Source organism: Takifugu flavidus, chromosome 12, assembly GCF_003711565.1.
Source record: "Takifugu flavidus isolate HTHZ2018 chromosome 12, ASM371156v2, whole genome shotgun sequence".
NCBI classification, from domain to species: Eukaryota; Metazoa; Chordata; class Actinopteri; order Tetraodontiformes; family Tetraodontidae; genus Takifugu; species Takifugu flavidus.
In genome coordinates, this window is record NC_079531.1 from 1,554,662 (window position 1) to 1,575,233 (window position 20,572).

General features: G+C 49.7%; 1 protein-coding gene across 1 annotated transcript; it reads left to right on the top strand.

Moving 5' to 3' along the window:
* Positions 1-331: 331 nt before the first annotated feature.
* On the top strand, positions 332-19,665 carry zgc:153039 (uncharacterized protein LOC767698 homolog). The gene is given in 14 exon segments (XM_057049614.1): positions 332-864; positions 2,940-3,074; positions 3,204-3,341; positions 3,433-3,750; positions 4,179-4,286; positions 4,404-4,515; positions 9,507-9,664; positions 9,760-9,842; positions 12,413-12,537; positions 15,372-15,564; positions 17,019-17,193; positions 17,595-17,741; positions 17,815-18,680; positions 18,682-19,665. Coding segments are annotated over 14 exon segments (2,862 nt in total). The 5' UTR covers positions 332-644; the 3' UTR covers positions 18,766-19,665.
* Positions 19,666-20,572: the final 907 nt, after the last annotated feature.

Here is a 20,572-nt window from a genome sequence, read left to right on the forward strand (position 1 = left end):
ATCCGATCACATCAGCGCAAAGTTAAACACGCACTGTTCAGCCATTCATGTGGATCATATGACAGCAGGTAAAGGAGCGAGAGCTATCAGCGCAGCTGAGTCAGGGCGTGACGACCTGTGAAGCTGCAGGAGGAGACGCGTCAACCGGAAGTTGCAGACTCGTGCTTTTAAACAAAGACAAATGCACTTGTGTTGCAAAACTTCATTGATGTCACCTATTTATTCATTTTCCAAGTGTCTACGGTCACCAAGAGTTTGCGGGGCAACTCAAAGGCGCGTCGCTCTGCGGTTTCCGTAAAATCGGGTGTTTATTCTGAAAATAACGACCGGAAGCTCAAATCAGTGCGCCTGAATCTGACGTCCATCACATGACGGCGCAGAGGCTCAGTGGCAAATGGACATGGAAGGCTCCGTAGGTGCGCGGTGTGTGTTCGGGGTGCTGCTTTCATGATGTGAGCAGCGCTGCTTCCTGCTCTTTATCGGGTTAAAGACGCCTCCAGGAGACGCGGCGCCAACTTCCGATAAAGCTGCACATTAGCTGTCGCCTTACACACTTTTGCGCTCCCGCAGGAGGCTCCCTGGTGCGGGAGCCGGTTCCGAAGTCCCTCCTCACTTTATGAAGTTGTGGATCGCCAGGGTCCACCATGACCGAGCGGACTCCTCTCCTCCACTACCGGCTCGCCGCCTGCGTCAATGAGGCCGAAGTGCGGCCACCCCCGGCCGGACAGGCCGTGGAGCAGCCCCCGGGCACCTCCCGGCAGAGGTCCGCTCCGCAGCGGCAACCGCAGAAGCTGTCGGTGTTCTTCGGTGTGGTGATCCCCACCCTGCTGTCCATGTTCAGCGTGGTGGTCTTCCTCAGGATAGGTGAGTTTCCCCCGCCTAAGTCCCAAAGGTGCATCTGCATTTCCTGATATTCTGATATTTTCCGGATATTCTGATGTTATGGTACATATGCGTAAGGAATAATGTTTTTAGCAATATTCAAGACGATCCACCGATGAACTCTCCCTCAAATCTGCATTTAGAACCGTGATTTTTCCCCCCCGATTAGTTATTTACATACTTTCGTGTGACATCCTGCACCACTAGAGGGCGCCCGTGCGCGGCGCACTACATAAACTAATAGAAAACTTTTGGAATCTTTTCTTTCTTCCGCATGGAACTTATTTTGTTGTTTTTACACCAGCCACATGAAAACTTTAGGACGGGTGCCTTCAGAGATTCTCGGCATGCGTTTTCAACATGGGAGCTGTTAATCATTAATTCAGTTGTAATATTTGAAGCCATCCTATAATTCCTATAATACACTATTGCACAATCCATATCTTTTCTACACTTAGCTTCGCGGTCAGGTAAAGTTTGTGGAGAAAGAATATGTATATTGAAAGAGTAAGAAAGGCTAAAAATCAAATAATTCTTTTGCTCTATCTAAGATTCTAACAGCTGGACTCTTGGTTTACTGTTTCCTCATTCATCATTTAACCACATTTTTACATTTCTGCTGTCGCAGCATAAACTGGGATTCCTTAGAAGTGCACACAAAGTCCTTTTTTTTTCTCCTTTTTTTAATTTAGTCACTATTATCCTGTTAAGCCCTGGGGCGTTCTCCCAATTTTCCCATTTTGCTTCCTCCCCTGTTTATCCCAGTGTCATGGGATATCAGCTGCTGGGGTGGAACACACCCACATCACATAGTGGCAGACTGTGGGACTTTAGACTGCGAGCATGCCCGTCTACGCATGAACAAACCCTGTTTTAATATAGAATGGGGATGTGAAACCAACCTTATTTGCTGTGAAAACTTATAGAAAATAAGGACACCACATTGTGCGTGCTGTTTGTATCTGAAGCACATAATTAGGCCTGAAAGTAAATCATCAAATAGAAGCTCCGCAGCCATTTCACCCACATCCGGCAGAATGTTGCTGCTGTTAAAGTAGTAAACAACATTATAGAGGCACTAAATGGCTGAAAATGTTGCGCAACTCTTTTTAGAGCCTCGCCAAAGGCATTTGATAGAGTCCAACACGTCGTCCTGGCAGATAAACTCCACAGGATCGGTTTATCTAACCAGGCTGTAAACCGGGTCTTTAACTGTTTGGCATTTAGCAGAACTTTTGTGATCATTTATGCGATGCTGTGTCCCGTTTTTACAATAATAACGGTAATTTATCGCTGATCTTCAGCTCTAAAATCCGCCGAGTTCTTGGCGTCAGCCTTTGATATTGTTCGGACCCATTTTCCGGCTTGGTGAGCCGCTTCCATCTCACCTTCCTAGGCCGCCCACTGTTCATGGGGCCGATATTAATATGGCCGCGCCTTCAACGGCGTCGGCCAAGCAGAACCCGTCCTGTCAATGACACGTTTCTGAGCTATAACTGAAGTTAGCAACCGTTTATATCAACACTCCTGATCAGTTGTTAAAGAAATCCCATCCATCGTGTACATCGCTGTTCCCTAAACGCTGTCGTCTAGGGAACGAGAGTTCAACTGGACCCGGCAAAAAGGCTTCGGAAGGAGGGAGAGAGTAGTAATAACATATCCGGGAATACTGCCGGCAGCAGGATAATCGCGACTACATCCCATCACCAGAAGTTTTTCTTGTGTTAATGCGTGTCAGCAAAAGTTTTAAGGATGTGGAAAATCGGTCCTGAATGTTGTAAAAGGACCCTGACATCTTATTTCCATGCCCCGATCAGATCAGTGGGCCTCTTTCTTTGCTGAAGCATCCGTTTACAACAAGTTTCACAACACAACGTGTCAAACATTAACACCCTAAATCTCATCACGGGGAAGTTTAATAACGCATTGTTGGGCGCGTTCTGCTCAAAATGAAAGAGGCAGTTGTGGTTAAGATGCCGCGTCACATGCTAACGTAAGGCCAAAGTTCTGCTTTTACCCCGCTGAGCTGGTCTGGACTGACTCTTTCTCCTGACTAGGCTTTGTGGTGGGACAGGCTGGACTCTGCCAGGGCATCGCCATGTTCCTGGTGGCCTACTTCATCATCTGCATGACCGTGCTGTCGGTCTGCGCCATCTCCACCAACGGAGCGCTGGACGCCGGCGGAGCCTACTGTATCCTACCGTTGCTAATTGCTAATGCTAACTCGGAGCAGCCCCTCTGTGGGCGAAGCCGTCGTCGTTTCCGTAGTTTCCCCCCCCCACGTTTCCGCGGCTGGTTTTTCACACCTTAGCGTCACTCAGACATGATCAGTCGAGCCCTGGGGCCGGAATTCGGCGGCAGCATCGGCATCATGTTCTTCCTGGCCAACGTCTGTGGCTGCGCTCTGTTCGTGCTGGGGCTGGTGGAAGCAGTGGTGGCCACCTTTGGGATACCAGAAGGTGAGTGGAGTGTAAAGGGTTGTTACGGTTCAGGCCCAGTCTGCAATAACCACCTCTTCTTCTCCTGCTTCTGGTCCCGGTTGTCCTCCAGACGGCGTGGTGCTCTCGGCCTCCCAGGTGCTGCCTTCGGGCTACTGGTATTCTCTGCTGTACGCCACCGCCATCGCCCTGCTGTGTCTGCTGGTGTGCCTGGTGGGCGCACACATCTACGCCAAGGCCACCTTCCTCATTTTCCTGGTCGTCATGGTCGTCTTGGGCACCATCTTCATCAGCTTCTTCGCCGTGGGCCCCCACACCATCACCCTGCCCAGCAGCTCCAGCCCGACGCCCAACCTAACTGGCCCCGCGTTCCCCACCACAGCCAACTTCACTGGTTTCAAACTGGAAACGCTACTGGGGAACCTGTGGGGTGAGGAGCGTGCTTTTAACACCTTTGTTCGCACAGCCTAGCGTAGCGCTCTCCTCCCGATTCCTGGGATTTTTATCCAGGCATGTGATCATTAAGCTAACCGCCTCTGGGCTTCCACTGAGGCTCATGTGAGAACTATTACACCTTCCAGCTTTGAGTAATCCCATGAATGAAGAAAACACTCACACACACTAAGACAAGCGGGTAAAATTCTAATGTCACGTGTGAATATTTCAAAAATCTGTTTCGTGGTTTGCTATTCCTGTTTATATCGTGGGCTTTTCTAGCACTGTAGCAGCTAAGACGTGTTGCTGGTCCTGGACACTGAAGTGTGCGTTAGCATCTGAGGCTCAGGTGGAACTAGCTGTGTTTAAACTGTTCGGGTGCTGATCGGACTCATGCATCACTTCCTGCTTATCTCCCCACAGCTGAGTACACCGTGGATTACACAACAGGGACCATGATGACCTTTGCCACCGTGTTTGCCGTCATGTTTAACGGCTGCACCGGCATCATGGCTGGGTCCAACATGTCAGGTGTGTCCCCATCGTGGGGGGGGGAAGGAGGGTTTCACCTGCAGTAACCTGATCAAAGAAAAGCTGTTATCTGACCCCGTCTCTGTGGGACCTGATTAGAAACGTTTGTGTCTACAGGGGAACTGAAGAATCCCAGCTACTCCATCCCCCGCGGCACCATCACTGCCGTCATCTTCACCTTCATCATCTACAACCTCCTGTGTGTGTTGGTGGCCTGCTCCTGTGACCGGTGGGTAGAAACACTCATGAGAATATGACCTGCACGTTTGCTCACCTGGGTCTAAACAGCCTGTAATGACACCCGAATCCAGATGAGGTCGCTAAAAACCCAAGTGGACGAGAGGGAAAGGTTCAGGTTCGCGTTGGATTCAGTAGATTGTAAATTAGAGCTCTTTGTGAGGTCATTTATTGGCTGTAGCCGAAGCTCCGGTGATTCTCTCCCCTTGAAACCAGTCCTAAACTCACTCGGTGCTTCTTTTTTATCTGTGTCTCTCCCCACCTCTCATTCTGTCTCGCTGTGAGTGCCCGAGATTGCTATTGATGAAGCGCGAAAGCCAGTGTTGCCAGGGTGCTAAATTGACATGACCGGGCTATAAAAGAGCGGCAGAGATCAATACCGCCGTCGTTTACTGCGCCGCTGTCCTCTGGTCTTCACCTATCATCACTCACGGCTCGTCCGGGCTGTTTCCTGCCTCGTTTCCTCGTTTCCTGGCATTTCACGCTCACCTGCTTTGTTGTTTGATCAGTATTTTTTGTCTTGATTAAAAAACAAAACAAACCAAAACATTTTAATTGGGCCAAAGCATTGTTGGCTCCTTAAACTGGGGACGGTCAGCGCTCATCTCGTGGTCATGTGACCCATGAGGGAGGCCACAAACATGCCTCACATGATGTGTGTGTTTGTGTTCACACATGTGTTCGCCACTGTACAGCTCCAGTGTTACGCATCACAGCCGTGTTTCCCCTTTATTGATTGTCAACACTTAACGCGGCCTTTAGAAGTGTGCAGAATGTGCTGGTGGATCCACTGGTTAAAGGACAGCGGTGGAGCGCCGCTACAGAAGCAGCATTGATGCAGAGAGAACAGAGAGGCGCTTCTTTCAGACAGCTGTGGTTATGAAAGATAAACGTCTTCCTGCTGTAAAATTCCACTTTTATTGCTTTCTGGCCCAGGACATCATTCACTGTCTTGTCTGCAGTTATCTCGGGCTTATTTGTTTTTGCGGAGGGTGACCAGAATTCATCTGGTTCTTTCTTTCGTGGGGAGAAAGAGCTCATAATTCCCTGAAATGAGGCATTTCCTGAATGTGCATCTGCCTATTTTGTTCTCAGATTTAATTCATCTTTAGTGGCTCATCAAAACTTCCAACATGCCTTGTAATTGGGGAGATAGAATTGTTTACTTCAATTATTGCCTCAGATTAGCTTAATGTTCTAATTGTCCCATCTTTTGTCTTTTAACTGAGAAAATGTGACTCGCGTGCTTTTAATCAGTCAGTGCATTTTTCTTCTGGAAAGAACATTTCTATTCACAGACATTTCTTTGAATTCAAGTCACTCTTAGAAAGTATTATCAACAAGACCTAGAGGGAATCCTAAAAACTATTGATTATCTGTAGGAGAATTTAGAAAAATGTTCTTGCAGCACTTTTATCAATTGTGAAACATTTCCGTGCTCCTGAAACAATCAGTTATCCCACACAGATGTGAACAAATAGTCGCACAGCCACGGATGCACGAAAGCAAGCCGTTTCCTGCCATGATTGTCACATTTTTCTGGCATTTCGGTAACAGAACAACGATTCAGCTCGACACTTCTCGATGCAGTTGCGCGGCCTCTCCACGGGGCGGCGGTAGCGCCGTCCCTGATCCGTGGAGCGGCTGAAAAACTACCTGCACATCAGCCACAAAGTGTGTCTGCACTTAGCAGTTTTGCTTCAGAGCTTTAGAAGGCAAAGGAGTTAAGTCTGTAATTAAAAGTAAATGTCATTTAGGTGAAAATAATTGCACTACACCTCCCCCTGTTCCATATTAAACTGCCTACCTGTGCCAGGGCTCAGTAAAGCGATGCCATAATTTTCCTGGAGGCTGCCAGCTTCAGCCACTGCCCAGTATCATGTACTATGGAAGGTACCAGTATCTCAGTCCACCCTGGACCAGTGGTGCTTGAGAAAAGACGATGATGCCTCCTAATTTAGTTTCAGAAACTAGACATGAAGAAAACAGGAAGATGTATCTGAACGTAAAAGCTGCTTTGCTTTCAGGTCACTGCTAATAGCTTGACCCATTTTGTCCTGTTTTTAGGCATCCGCACACCATTGTGAATATTAATCCATGGAGCTCCAGCTCATTGTTTTGCTTTTCTTTTTGAACCCGTTGAACACTGACTAAATGAGTGTAAATGGAAGAGCATTGTGTTGGCTTGATTGACATCTTGGTGTGTGTGTGTGTGTGTGTGTGTGTGTGTGTGTGTGTGTGTGTGTGTGTGCGCATGTGTGTGTCTTTCTGAAGTGCTGCATGTCTCTGACCCATGTGCTAATCCGTCCCCCACTATAAAAGCTTTCTGTATTAATAACGGACTTGATAATTATATTAATTTGACTCTTTGTTGCACTGTCTCTTATCAACACACAGTCAGCTTCAGCCGAGCCTCCAGTTCACAAACGCCTCATATCTCACTTTTTCTCCAGAAAAACCCCGTCTATCCCCTGTCCCCCCCCCCCCCCCCCACTCTGCATGTTTGCCACGTCTCTTGTCCTGTCACCCACACGCTGTCTGTTTTGATTCCACACTTTTCCTCCCCTTTGGTGTGTTTTTCCTCCCACTTTTCTACTCATTCAGGAAGTTCATTCTCTCTTATTCCATCCAGGCTCCTGATGCCCTTCTGGGGTCAAACTGTGGTCCGTCAGGTGCAAAGGTCAAACTGTGCTTATTTTTCGTTGGTATGGGGAGTTTAAGGTCTGTCTTGGCTTCTTCTGGCACTGTCATTCAGAAGGTTGGAACCTCTCAGGTGGAACTTCCAGTCTGATATCAGAGAAGCTCCTCACATTTCAGGGAGCTTCTCCTGGTCTGGACTGGAGCTCTGGTCACCAAACGCATCCCCTCCAGCTCCATCTTCTTTGTTTGCCCCGCCACTATCACCCCACAGCAGCGTTCTTGGCTCTCCAGGCTCCTCTTCTTGTCCATCATCTGTCCATCCATGCATTCATTCACAAAGCCCCGTCCCACCTTTTGTTATCCACCTCTATCTCCCCGCTGCAGAGATCCCCCCCCCACACGCTCACACACGCACTTCCTGTCCTCACTGTTTGAGGACATGCTTCTCAAACAGCTTCCCATGATTACCATCCAATTTCTGCCGAGCAGCACTTATTCCAAATAAAGATGGAAGGGACGTGATGGAGAGAGAACGACCGTCTGCGTGCGTCTGTCCGTCTGTCTTGTTAGTCACTGATGTCACTCAATAACCCTCGACCACGGCCTGCTCCCTGGGAGCACTTAACTCTCCACTGCCCCCTCTGGCCCTCGTAGCCCCCCCCCCCCCCCCGACCTTTTATGGTCTGTTTGCTGGCTCCTCATTGGCTGATTTTGTCTGCAGCCGCATCACCTCCTTGCGCTTGTGCTCGCCCTGTAACAGTGCCGGACCTTCAAGGTCGGTCTTGGGGTCATCGCTGAATGCCTCCAGCTACACTCAGATCCGTTGGTGAGGCTGGTTTCGTCATCTCAGAGTTCCGACCCCTCCGGGATGGTGGTCCAGGTGCTAATGTGGGACTGGCAGAACCATCGGGTCCGTCATGATCGTGCCATACGCTACGATTTAATCGCTGACTAGATTTGATCACATTTATTGGCCGTGTGCACGACTCTTTCTTCCTTCCAGCTTCATTAAACCAGAAGATGTTCGGTGGTTCATCCCTCGCCGCCTGAGATCCGAGCCGACCGCCATCGGAGCGAATGTGCTCCGCTTCTTTATGCTTCTGCTACACCTGAAGTCACACGGCACCTTTCCTGCGGCACATTAATCAGCAAAATCAGGGATAATTAATCCACGGTGTTTGCCCGTGCTGCTGGTGAGTGATCAGAAGCACAAACACTAGAAATGATGGATTAGAAGATGAAGACGCACGAGTGCACCGAGGAGGGCATAAATAAAAGTGGGGGTTCGAGGAGTGGGGGTGAGAACAATCAGCCAAAATGGTCTCTGGGAGCTCCGTTTACTCTCCGCTTTGTTTCCTCCTCATCTGGAAATGAGCTCCTCTAATCTGTCACCCTCCCTCAGACTTTTGTTCTCTTCATCTGGGTGGCAGCGTTCATTCCATCAGGATGATCTGATCAATAATTAATATCCAGGCTGCACACACAGAAGTAATGGCCATTCACTATGCATATAGTCCATTATACTCCACCCTCCCCCCCCTCCTCTCCGTTTGTCATTGCTGACTTTTGTTTTTGAGAACCAGTTTGCAAATGTCAAGTTTTTCAGATTTATTTCGCAACTGCTGCCTGTCAAGAAAAATGAATAATCAGTCAATAAGGTCAGACCCCTGTCATCACTCACCATAACCCCCCCCCCTCCAAAAAAAGAACCCAAACACAAAAACACACCCCGCTCTGCCCAGGATATCTGGCCTTTTCTTCCTTTCTAAAACGCAGCCGGGAAGCAGATCAAAGCAGAGATGAAAGCATTTAATTTCCACGCGGCATAAAACTCAGGCACCCGAACAAACAAAGCACTTTTCATTTTCTAGTTCTGAGGGTGTCATTAACTTCTCTATGATTTGTGATAATGCAACAGTTTCCCCCCCCCCCCCGTGTGTGTGTGTGTGTGTGTGTGTGTGTGTGTGTACCTCAGGCCCCATGTGAAATAATGGCACGCTCAGATCATTGGATGGAGTGAACAGTACTTAACGGGGTCATAATATGTTTAAAACTCACTAGACCTGAAAGAGAATGTGGTGGGACTCCTAATTAAAAGGGAAATAAAAGCAGAGAGAGTAAACGATGGGGGGGGGGGGGGGTACAGAAACGAGTGGGTTTGAGAAGTGTCGTGATGAGGAAAGGAAAGAGGAAAGAGATGGATTGTGTGTGAGAGAGTTCGATTCTTCACTCTCGCTGTGGTGTTGGCATAGATCTGCCCCCCCCCACACACACACACACACACACACACACATCTGTGTGATCGGAGCACTAATCACACTGTCTTCTTCTCTTCTCCACCAGCGTCCTCCTGCAGAGGGATTACAGTTTCCTCCGAGACATCAACATCTGGCACCCTCTGGTCACCGTCGGCGTCTACTGCTCCACGCTCTCCGCCGCCATGAGCAACCTGATCGGGGCGTCACGCATCCTGTACGCCCTGGCCCGAGACGATCTCTTCGGTACGCCCTTTGACCTTTTGGGGCGGGACTTTGGCCTTTGTGCTGATCTTTGGTGATGTGTAAAGACGTGACCTTTCGCCCCCCCCCCCCAACAGGTAAGGTCCTCTCTCCCGCTAAGAAGACCTCCCACAGTGGGAACCCCTGGGCTTCAGTGCTGATCTCCTGGTTTCTGGTGCAGGTGAGTGGAGCTAAATGACAGCGTTATCTCACCCTCTACTTCCTCATCGTTTAGGTGTAGCTGCAACTGTTTGCTGATTTGGATGTGTTGGATCTATTTAAAGAGCATAAAAATAAGGAGTTTCAGGGGTGGAGAACTCTCCCAGGTGTTTGGATTCAATATTTTATGGGGCTCGATGAACTGGGTCAGAGTTCCAGCTGAGCTGCAGCGGATGCGGTGAAGGCTGAGAAACCGCTGAGAGGTAGAGTGAGAACGAGGGTCGGAGCGCTCGTCCTTTCCACCCCTCCATCAGAGAGAAGTCTTCACACTCAGAGAGTCCGCCGTGAGCCTCCACGGTACCGAGCCTCCGCGGCTGAAGGTACTGCTGCATGATGAAACTGGGTTTGGATGGTGCTGCGACCAGACGGGGGTTTATTATCTGCAGGTTGTTTGAGGCCGCGTTGAAATTAAGCTCAGTCATGTGACAGGAAGTAGAAGCCAGAAGCTTCTCAGGACCTTCTCAGCAGGATTTTTCTATCCGTTGAAAGTGATGCACATTGTTGAGGGTTAAACCAGTTATCAGGTGTGAACGGAGGCCGCTGGAGAGTCACCTGACCACTACACGTGCACATGCACCACAAGACCTGCGGCCTCTTCAGAAAAGAGACGGTCGGCCACTGTGATGGTTCAGACGTTGGTTTATTCTCTGGGGGTGAATTTGAACTGAGGGCAGGTGATCAGTGTAGTGATGGAGAAGTGGGCAATAAAGGGGAGGATCTGGAGCCGGGCCATCCCAACATCATCAGAGGTTGAATGGCACGTCATTACTCTCCCTCCCTCCCCATCACTCCCCTCTTCACCCCCCCCTTTCCTCTGGAGTGGAGGGGGAGCAGTTACATGGAAATTGTTGGCTACGCCGCCTCCTACGCCAGATATCACCGACTCGCATCCTCTTGGCCTCCTTATCTTCGCTTTCATCTGAACGAGTCGCTGATGAAAACTGCCTGATTGTGGTCTCGCCCCAAAACACTTGAAGGAGGAGGAGGAGAAGCGGACCCGCGGAAACGTCAAGATCCAGAAACCACGGAAATGTGGGGAAGTCATTTCAACATCATCTGTCCTTCCTCCAGCCGCCCGCTGAAGAAAAAAACATTATTATGGATCATTTTGCACAAGATTTGTGTTCATACGGTTCGTGCTCTGATAATGCAACGCAGCAAAAGGCTGTTTGGATGTAACAGGGTTGATTAACGAAGATGAAAGTCCCAGAATGGGCTCAGGTTGTGTCTGGTAAACTCCCTGTGCTCTGAAGGTGTTTTAAAGTGGATGATTCAACTTTATTATTCATCTTCCACTGATGATTATCTAAGGGGGTTGGTGGGAGGCCACATATTGCAGTTAAATTAGGACCATTTTAAAAAGTTAAAACTTCCAAATCACCATGCAGCCTCACCACTGAACGCAAGGACAGATGCCTTACACGTGCACACGCCTGCAGTTGCACGTGAACCTCCATGGCGAAGACAGCAGGACTGAACTGGGATTGCTGGGTTTTATCTTTCCTTGACCTGTTTTATGTCCCTCCGGTCTGAGGTCTCCACTGGTTCCCAGTAGACTGGTCCTGTCCAACCCAGTGGTCTTGTATAATCACAGTGCAGGCAGATAATTCTATCCAAACACTTCTCAGGGCTCCTCGGGACCTAAATGGTCAAATGCTTCGTCGTCTCGGGACCCTGGTCCTGAATATCTGCCCGACTGAGCCTGATAACAGCTTCCTGAAGGTCCCTCCAGTCTCACCTTATCTCACCTGTTCGGTATCTTTGAAAGTCGTGTTGGAAGCATTTTCGGCTGCAGTTTGTCTGGCAATTTGGCTCCAAATCTCCGTTGCACGACAGCCGAGCAGAATGTTGGATTGATTTACGGGTCAGATTTATCAAAGCGGTTTAAACAGAACCGTAATCAGACGTGTAAAATAAAAAAATTCCAATTTAGTTGTAAAGGATTGAGGGTCAAAGAGGGCGCAGGCAGGACACAAACACCCTGTGAATCTGCTGCTTTTGCTGCTTTTAAGAGTGAGATGTTGAGTGTTTTCATGGAAACCTGCTGCAGTTGTGCTCCCTCATGCTGTGTGCAGCCTATTATTGGCTGTATTATTTGTCTTCCCGGTCAAGTTTCCTTCTTCAGTTTTAGTTTGCCAGGTCGCTCTTGGATCCCGTCATCACACACTCTCCATTTCCCCCCGCCGTGCTGCTTCCTGTCACTGTGGTGGTGAACTCTTCTCTGATGATAATCCGGACAGTTGACTGTGAAGAAGAGCCAGACATGCAGCACGGAGCTCGGGGAGGCTGCTCGGCATCTCGTCACGCCGTCGGCCTTTTACATGATGCAAAAATGTGACATTCCCACACTTTTAATCCCCCAGCACCTCTGATGACTCCTTCTCCTTCACCTTCCTCTCCAGGATTACGATCCTCTCCAGAGCTAAAACGTGCTACTTGTAGCATTTACTCCAAAAACAAGAGACAGACATTCCCCCCATTGTTGATGCATGTGTCCCTGTTAACCCCCCCACTTTCCCCGTTTTTCACCAGCTGGTCCTTTTCTCCGGGAAGCTCAACACCATTGCCAGCATTGTGACCATTTTCTTCCTGCTGGTGTACGCCGCCGTGGATGTGGCCTGTTTGGCTCTCGAATGGGCCTCCGCGCCCAATTTCAGGTACAGCCGCCACTTCCTGTTTCCATCCACGCAAACACGCAGCTTCCTTTCTCGGGCTGGCTCGTTGTCTCCTCCTCCATCTTTATTTTCATTTGGTGAAGAGGCGCTTGTTTTCCGTCTGGATGCTGCCGTGGTGACGGGGCGCTAATTAAAGGAAACGCAACGATCTCCTCCCTCATCCTGGAGAGGGATCGACAGTAAAACTGTGCCTGCGGCTCCTGAAATGGGCGCTGAAGATGCTCGCTGATTTAAATTCATGCTCGTATATCCGCCTTTGATTGCGCGCGCGTGCAATGTTGCGCTTGTTCCTGACACTTGCCATGATCCTGATTTATCAAACGTCCCGAGGTAATTGTGCACCACCGTGTCATAACCCCCCCAAGTGTTATTTGTGTAGGTGGCGCCGAGTCTTAATTCCCTCGGCTGCTCCTCCAGCTTCCTGTGTGATGTCACAAAAATCCCAGTTTACGGTTTTTAATCATTAACGAGCAGAGAAAGTAAACACAGCTTCATTGTTTTGTCAGTTTAATCGATCTGTGCAGAGGAAATAAGAAATGAGGCTTAAAAGGGGTTTTCGTGCATTCGCGGTTTCTGTCGACACCTGAGATCCTGACGCAGGACGGGTTTGTGACCGTGCACGTGGCGCACGAGCCGGCTGACGAGCTCTTGCTGTAATATTGGGGTTTATGGAATGATATCTTTATGTGTCCGGTTGTTAAAGCTGAGCACACACTCCAAACCTCTGAGCGTGCCCAGTGTTGTGTCACACGTGTTATCTGCTCGTTCCTCCTCGTCACTGTGTGACCGCTGGCAGGACACAAAGTTAAACTTTTTTTTATTTCCTGCAGTGGATCTCTGTTGACCGGGAGGCCCGGGGGCCCCTGGAGCCGATAAGGCTGTTTGTTTTCTGGTCTGCCGCCTGCTCAGCGCCTCCCTTCTCTCCCCCTTCCTCACGCTGTTCATCCTCTTCATTGTTGTTGTCAAATTTGGACCCTGATTATTTGCATGTGTGTTGGTGCCCCCGCTGGTCATTGGTCCGACATTGTCAGGCTCTCTCCCACATCTCCTCCCAGGCCAAAAGAATTAAAAGCCATTTAACGCCGCGTCTCCCCCTGAGAAGCGCTTTGTAATTAGCATTACTAATTTAGCAGAAATATTCTCCTTTTCCCTTAAAGTTGCTGTTGCGGAGGGGAGGAGATGGAAAATGAGATGTAGCGGAAAAGACGTCTACTTAAGTGTGTTGGTGCTGTATTTTTGTGCACGAATGCACACAAAGGTAAAACGGAGAGTGAGCTTTGACTGCGGCGGTCTGTAATCCAGAGCATGCTAGCGGCGTTTCATTTGGTTTAATGGATCAACTCTGTATCAAAAAATGACCTTGAGCCAGTCGGCAGCTCATGGACGGCTTCACTTCCCCTGGCGGCAGTTTCCTTTCTGCCGTCGCCTCCATTGGCTGTGTAATGATGTGACTTGACCTGCTGAACCATAAGCACCATTAAACAAAATCACTGGGTTCTGCGGCGGGTGCACAACATACGTTAGATTGATAGAAGTGTGTGCGTGCGTGTGTGTGTGTGTGTGTGTCTGTGTGTGTGTGTGTGAGAGAGAGAGAGGTAGGCTGGAAGGATGACGGACAGTTTGATGTCCTTATCTCTTAAATGAGTGAAGTGGTTTGATGATGATGATGACATCATTTGTTTTTGTGAGGTCTTCCTCCCTTTAATCACGTCAGATTAAAAGATGGGTGGGGGCACGAGGGGTCACACGTCGGACTGTATGGGAGTGACGGAGACACATCAGATGTATGTGACCTTTATCGTGTCGTGTGTACGTCAGATTGGGCAACGAGTTGCAAGTAAAACCGGAATATTGTGTTTCCCAGTGACCTTGACTGTAAAACTCTGAGCTGAAGCTTAGATCTCTATCTGAACAACCATTGCCTTTAACTCCTCAGATGTTTTAAAAGACACGTTTGCTGTCTGCAGGGACCAGAAAATTCCCGTTTTAGCATTTCGGTGAGATTCTCAGTGACATAACTGGCTCCCACGTCCACCTGTCTGGTCCAACCTGAGTGATGTTTAGAGTCCCTGAGTGGTTCCTTAATGTCCATCAAGGCTCTGCTGATCCTGTGCCAGGGTTTGGACGCCGCCTGACGTAACGTCTCACTCATGGAGCCTGGCAGCTCCTCCTGTTGGGGGGGTGTAAGCGTGAGCTCCTCTCCCTGCGTTCCCTCCGTCACAGTGTGACTTTTGGCTAAAAGCTGGATCTCCTCTCTCCACATCTGTCTAATGTCTCTGAGGACAGCCGTTATTTCAGCCGACTTCTGCTGTGTCAGCACGGTGACATCACTGGTGGCCGGGGAGCGGGCAGAGGGAGGGGCTACATTAAGGGTGGGGCGGTGAGTGTGTGTGGTGGCCAAGCTTTTAGCGTAATTACACCTGTTCTCCAGTGGACTGGACAAGATGACAGAACTGCAGAAGCCACAGAGGCAAAGTGGGGAAGTTGGTGGTGGTGGAAGCAAAGTTTGGAGGCGGTGCGCTCATTCAGCGCCACAGCCGGATCAGACAGAGACCACAAGGGCGTGTACGTGATCAACGTCCACAGAGGAGGCTCCTGTCAGGCCAGTGTGAAATGTAAGAGGGAGGAGAGAGAGCCGCAGCCAGGAGGACAGCGGAAATATCGCCCTAAATATCAAATAGAATATATAATAGAATCCCATTTGGCTCTTTATGGTCCCCTACATCTTCTGCCTAAAATGTAGTTTTGGACTTGTACATATAAGCGTCCCGCCACTTATCTAAGATATGCCCTTCCACTTCCTGTCCTGCCCCCAGGCCCACCTTCCGTTACTTCACCTGGCACACGTGCGTGCTGGGCATCGTGGGCTGCGCCGTCATGATGTTCCTGATCAACGCCATCTACGCCTCGGCCAGCATCGCCTTCATGCTGCTGCTGCTGCTGCTGATCCACTACCTCAGCCCCACCTCCAGCTGGGGCTACATCAGCCAGGCGCTGATTTTCCACCAGGTCTGACACACAAACACACACATGCACGTGCACGATTGTGCATTGTCATCACTGGAGCAGCTAAAACCTCGTCTCCTCTGCTTTACAAGAGGCTCTATTTGTGCCAGCAATCGGTCAATAAGCTTTATAGACGCACAAACACAACCGCCTTTCCTAAAACCAAGGTCTGAACATCTAGCACACACACACACACACACACTGCTATCAATCACATGTATATCAGGTTTAGCAGATGCCCCCACCCTGCTGTTCTCACGAAGAGGGGGCTCTGATTCTGGAAGGAGCCGTTGCCAAGGCTCGGGCAGCGGTTACGGGCAGGGGCAGTGAGAGCGGCTGCCTGTGCCAGAGTTTGGCAGCAGCCAGAACATCATTACAACCACTTAACTTATTGGGCTTTTCTTCAGTGCCCTTTTTGGGTTTTTCTGTTCTAGTTTTTTTTTCCATCCTCCTCCTCCTCAACCGTGGCTGGAATCAGCCCCTGGACGTCTCCCTCGTCCCAGTGTCATTGTCAAAATGAGGCGAATGTTTATTGCACACGCCAGTTGGCTACAGACTTAATGTTCAAAACCTAAAGCTGCAAAGTAATCAGGGAGCCGATCAGGTAAACTGAAGAAGACAGGTAACCATAACATTAGTGTAAAATTATGGAAAACAACACTCGCAGCGCCACACGAAACACCAGAGAACCAATTTACTGCAGAAACGTGCAAAGGAAAAAGCAAATGAGCATGAAGAGAGTTGAAAAAGAAAGAAAGAAAGTGGAAAAAGCAACCACAGTAACCTCTGAAATGCCCTTGAGGGGGAGACACAATAGCCACCAGAAGATTTAAGAGACAAAAATCACTACAACTAAGGCATAAAAACAGAAAAATTAAAAAATAATCACCGAAAAAACAGCAAGATCAGTCCCGACCCACCTCGTTACATCCACAAAGCTGCTTCGCTCATTCGGATACGTTCCCTCAAAAGTAGGAGAGTTCCGTCTGCCTTCCCGGCTAATTTTCCGCCCGCTGCAGCTTGCGTCTGATTAGCGATAGCGGCGCTGCTCTCTGCACCCTGACGCGATCACGCACAGTTTATCACCAGCGGGGTACAAGCTCTTTAACTGCAGCACTACTTTTTTAACGCCTCATCCTGCCCATTACATTAATGAGGCCTGGCAGAAGCGTCCGGACGTGCTGTCCAGCAGCGGCCAGTCTGGCCGGGCGCCAACTGGGTGACATTGAAGCAAGCGAACAACGGGGAGGAAGACGAGGACGAGGGAATGGAGTGATGGATGGAGCGGTGATAGTGTGAGAGGATGGAGACGGCAGCGATAAATGGAGGCCGAAGCCGTCGAGCGGGCCTCTGAAACCGCCGCTTGTCTTTGATTGTTTGATCAAAGCCTTCTCTGTTTTGTACTCACCAACTCGAATAAGTCCAATGACTGTCCTTTTCCCACACTTTCGCCTCAGGTGCGCAAGTACCTGCTGATGCTGGACGTGAGGAAGGACCACGTGAAGTTCTGGAGGCCCCAGATCCTGCTGATGGTGTCCAACCCCCGCAGCAGCGTGGGCCTCATCACCTTCATCAACGACATCAAGAAGAGCGGCCTCTACGTCCTGGGACACGTCCAACTGGGAGATCTCAGTAAGGACGTCTCTCACTCTGCATCGGATCATCAGAACATTCCGTAGCACTTGTGTTCAGACAGACTCGAAGCTTTTCTCTCAGTGAATTGATTGGGTTTTCATTCGTCTCCTCTCCTCCCGGAGGTCATTGACAGCTTTCTTTGTCTTTGGGCATTAGCGTTGAAGGTTCCAGGCCCGGAAGGGAACCTTCAGGATCCAGAGCCCTGTTCAGTGGCCACCACAGGGCCTCCAATGTTTGTCTGTTGTTCCCTGATAGAAACAAGCTTTGCTCAGATCTCAGGATCCTCTCTGGTGTCCCCCCCCACCCCCCACCCCACTCCTTTGTCTCACCTCCTGTTTACCTTCACAGAATCCCAAAATATTTGTCTCACGCCGTCCTGCTTCTCCCCCCCCCCGCAGACACGCTGCCCTCGGACCCCCTGCAGTCCCAGTATGACTCCTGGTTGTCCCTGGTGGATCATCTAAACATCAAAGCTTTTGTCAACCTGACTCTGGCGGATTCTGTGCGTCACGGCATCCAGCACCTCCTCTTCATTTCCGGACTGGGTCAGTGGCGCCACCATCATGTCCTCGTCTCCGTTACTCCTTCCTTAACAGGTCTCCTCTCTGTCCTCTCCAGGTGGGATGCGTCCAAACACCCTTGTCCTTGGTTTCTATGACGACAGTTTTCCCAGGGACATGCTCATCGATCCGTCCATGTCCACCATTCAGTGCTTGGACCATTCGGATCCTCCCCCGCCGTTCGACCAGAACCCCCCGCTCTTCCACTTTTCCCCCCTGCGCGTGTCCAGCGAGAGGCAGGACTGTGGGGAATTCGGGGATGGAAAAGCTCTGGGACCCCAGGAGTACGTGGCGGTCATAGCCGACGCCATGAAGATGCTAAAAAATGTGGTCCTTGCACGTTACTTCAACGGCTTCGACCGATCCGAGTTTCTGTCTCCGTCCTTCTTCTCCCCGGGGAAGAGGGCGGTCTACGTAGACGTGTGGCCGGTCAACCTGTTGCGTCCAGACAGCAGCAGCTACGTGGACACCTGCTCCCTCTTCCTGCTGCAGCTCGCATGCGTCCTCAACATGGTGAGGGCCTGGCGCAAAGCCAAGCTCCGCCTCTTCCTGTGCGTGGAGGAAGGGCAGAGCGTGCGGGGCTCGGAGGAGAAGCTGGGCCAGCTGCTCAAAGAGCTGAGGATCAAGGCTCAGGTCTACCCCGTGCCCTGGGACCAGCAGGTGGCGCTACACTGGCAGCGCCAGGGGGAGCGGGTCCAGAAGCCTCAGTCGCCCAACGCTTCCGCGGAAGAGAAGGAGCGCGCCGAGGAGGAGGAGGAGGAGGAGTACGTGAACAGCTTCCCAAGTAACGCCACGCGCCTCTCCGACAACTATCTGCTGGCTGTCAATCAGCTGATCCTCACCACCGCTCAGCCCGCCCCTGCTGTGCGCTTCCTGTACTTGCCCCGCCCACCGGCTGACACCCGTCGATACGCCACCTACTTGCGCGCAGCTGGAGCTGCTGACGCAGGACCTGGGCCCCACGTTGCTCATCCACGGGGTGACGCCGGTCATCACCACCGACCTGTGATCAGCCCTCCCCCATCACGAAGCTTCTCCGCCACACGCTCCTCCGCTCCAGTAAACAGCTGACGGAATTTGCACCGTCGTGCACGACGTGGAGGCGTGATGGAAGTATCTGAGATGAAGATCTGACACTGTAACAGAGCCTAGTTATTCCTGTGGGAACTTTAAAGGTACTACAGCAAATCGTTTTAATCTAATCTGGAAACGGTTGCGGCTCGAGGACCAACCGCGGAACTTTTCGGCCCAGTGCACAGCCTGCAAATGGGCCAGTCAGAAACACTATCAAATCTAATATTCTGATGACTTTTGTATTGATTCCGCATCAACAGAACATTCCTGGTGCTCCAGTGTCAGCTGGAACCCTACGGAGGCTGACAGGCTTTTCATTCCTTCCACCTTCTCATCCATAGTTTCCTCATGTTTATGGCGTCATCACGCTTTCTTCTGCGGGTTGGATACTTTCAATCATTCCGCGTGCCGACTCAAGAAAAGCGCGTGCTGGCGAGGGCGCCAACGTGGAATCTGTAAGGGTCACAAACAGGAAGTCCACCTGTCCGTTTCAGCAGCTGGAAACGAAGGAACACCTTAATGAAAAGACTCAAAATCAAATCTCAGGAGGTTTTCCGAGCACAACCACCACCACGGAGCCTGCAGTCGTGTTTACATCACCAAGAAGTGCTGAAGTATTCCCATTTTTATGAATTTTAGCAACATTTACCTTTTTACACATTAGTGAAGCCTTTTCCAATCTCATGACAGATGAAGTGCCTTTAATTAAAGTTGTAATCTAACAAGTGCCGGTTTGACTTTTATCCAAAGTATTTGTAACTTTTTTTTAAACACAAGAGGCATTTATGAATAACTGTATAATAATAATAAATATGATGTGCTCATAAAAAAGGAATTATTGTCACTGTTTTGTCATCCTCGCCATCCATAAACACTAAGCTAGCAGTAGCCATCATTTGCGTCTATCTTGGATATCTCATGAAGTATTGTTGTGTTTTCCAAGATAATGAAGGAAACAAACCCTTCTAGAGAAACAAAACACTGATATTTAGATCATCTATACGAGCATCTGACTCAAAAATAAGGCTTTTTTCAAGCCCAAGTGAAGACCAGCTTGTGTCGCTTTTATTTTATCTTATTTGCGCTGCTCCTGTGTTTGAGGTAAACTTTGGAAATAGAAGCTGGGAGATCTCAGCAGTTCAGGCAGAGCTGCCAAATGACCTTGTCCTACAGTTCCCCTCACGCCAGCAGAAATGAATTCCATCTCTGCACAGGTGAACAACAGATTGGAGAAATAAGCCCAAATAACCGTCGATATCTGTTCAGGAGGAGGAAGGCTGACATTTATCACAGAGCAGAGGGAAGGGACCCCGGCTTTGGTGTGTGTGTGTGTGTGTGTGTGTGTGTGTGTGATGACAGTTTATCATCTGATCTGGACACATTTTAGCGTTTTAATTGTGTGGGTTTTTTCATCTTGCAGACTGAATAGTCATCACCTAAAAAAATAGAATCTGGGAGGAAAACTGGTGAACAAAAGCCTTCACATGGAAAAGCTTTTGTCCAGAAACATAAAGCAGCCTTTCCGGTGCACGACTCTCCACACGGAGGACTGCGCACGCTTGATTGGCTTTGATTTTCAGCTCTTCAAAGCTGGATCAAAATGTACCTGTGGCACAAATCCTGAAGCCCAGAACCAGCAGGGAAGCACTTCCTGCTACAGTATTTTGTGTGGTTAAGAGTTTTCTTTTATTTATTTTTTTACAATATCAGAAAATCAAAATACAGATTTTTGTTTCTTATTT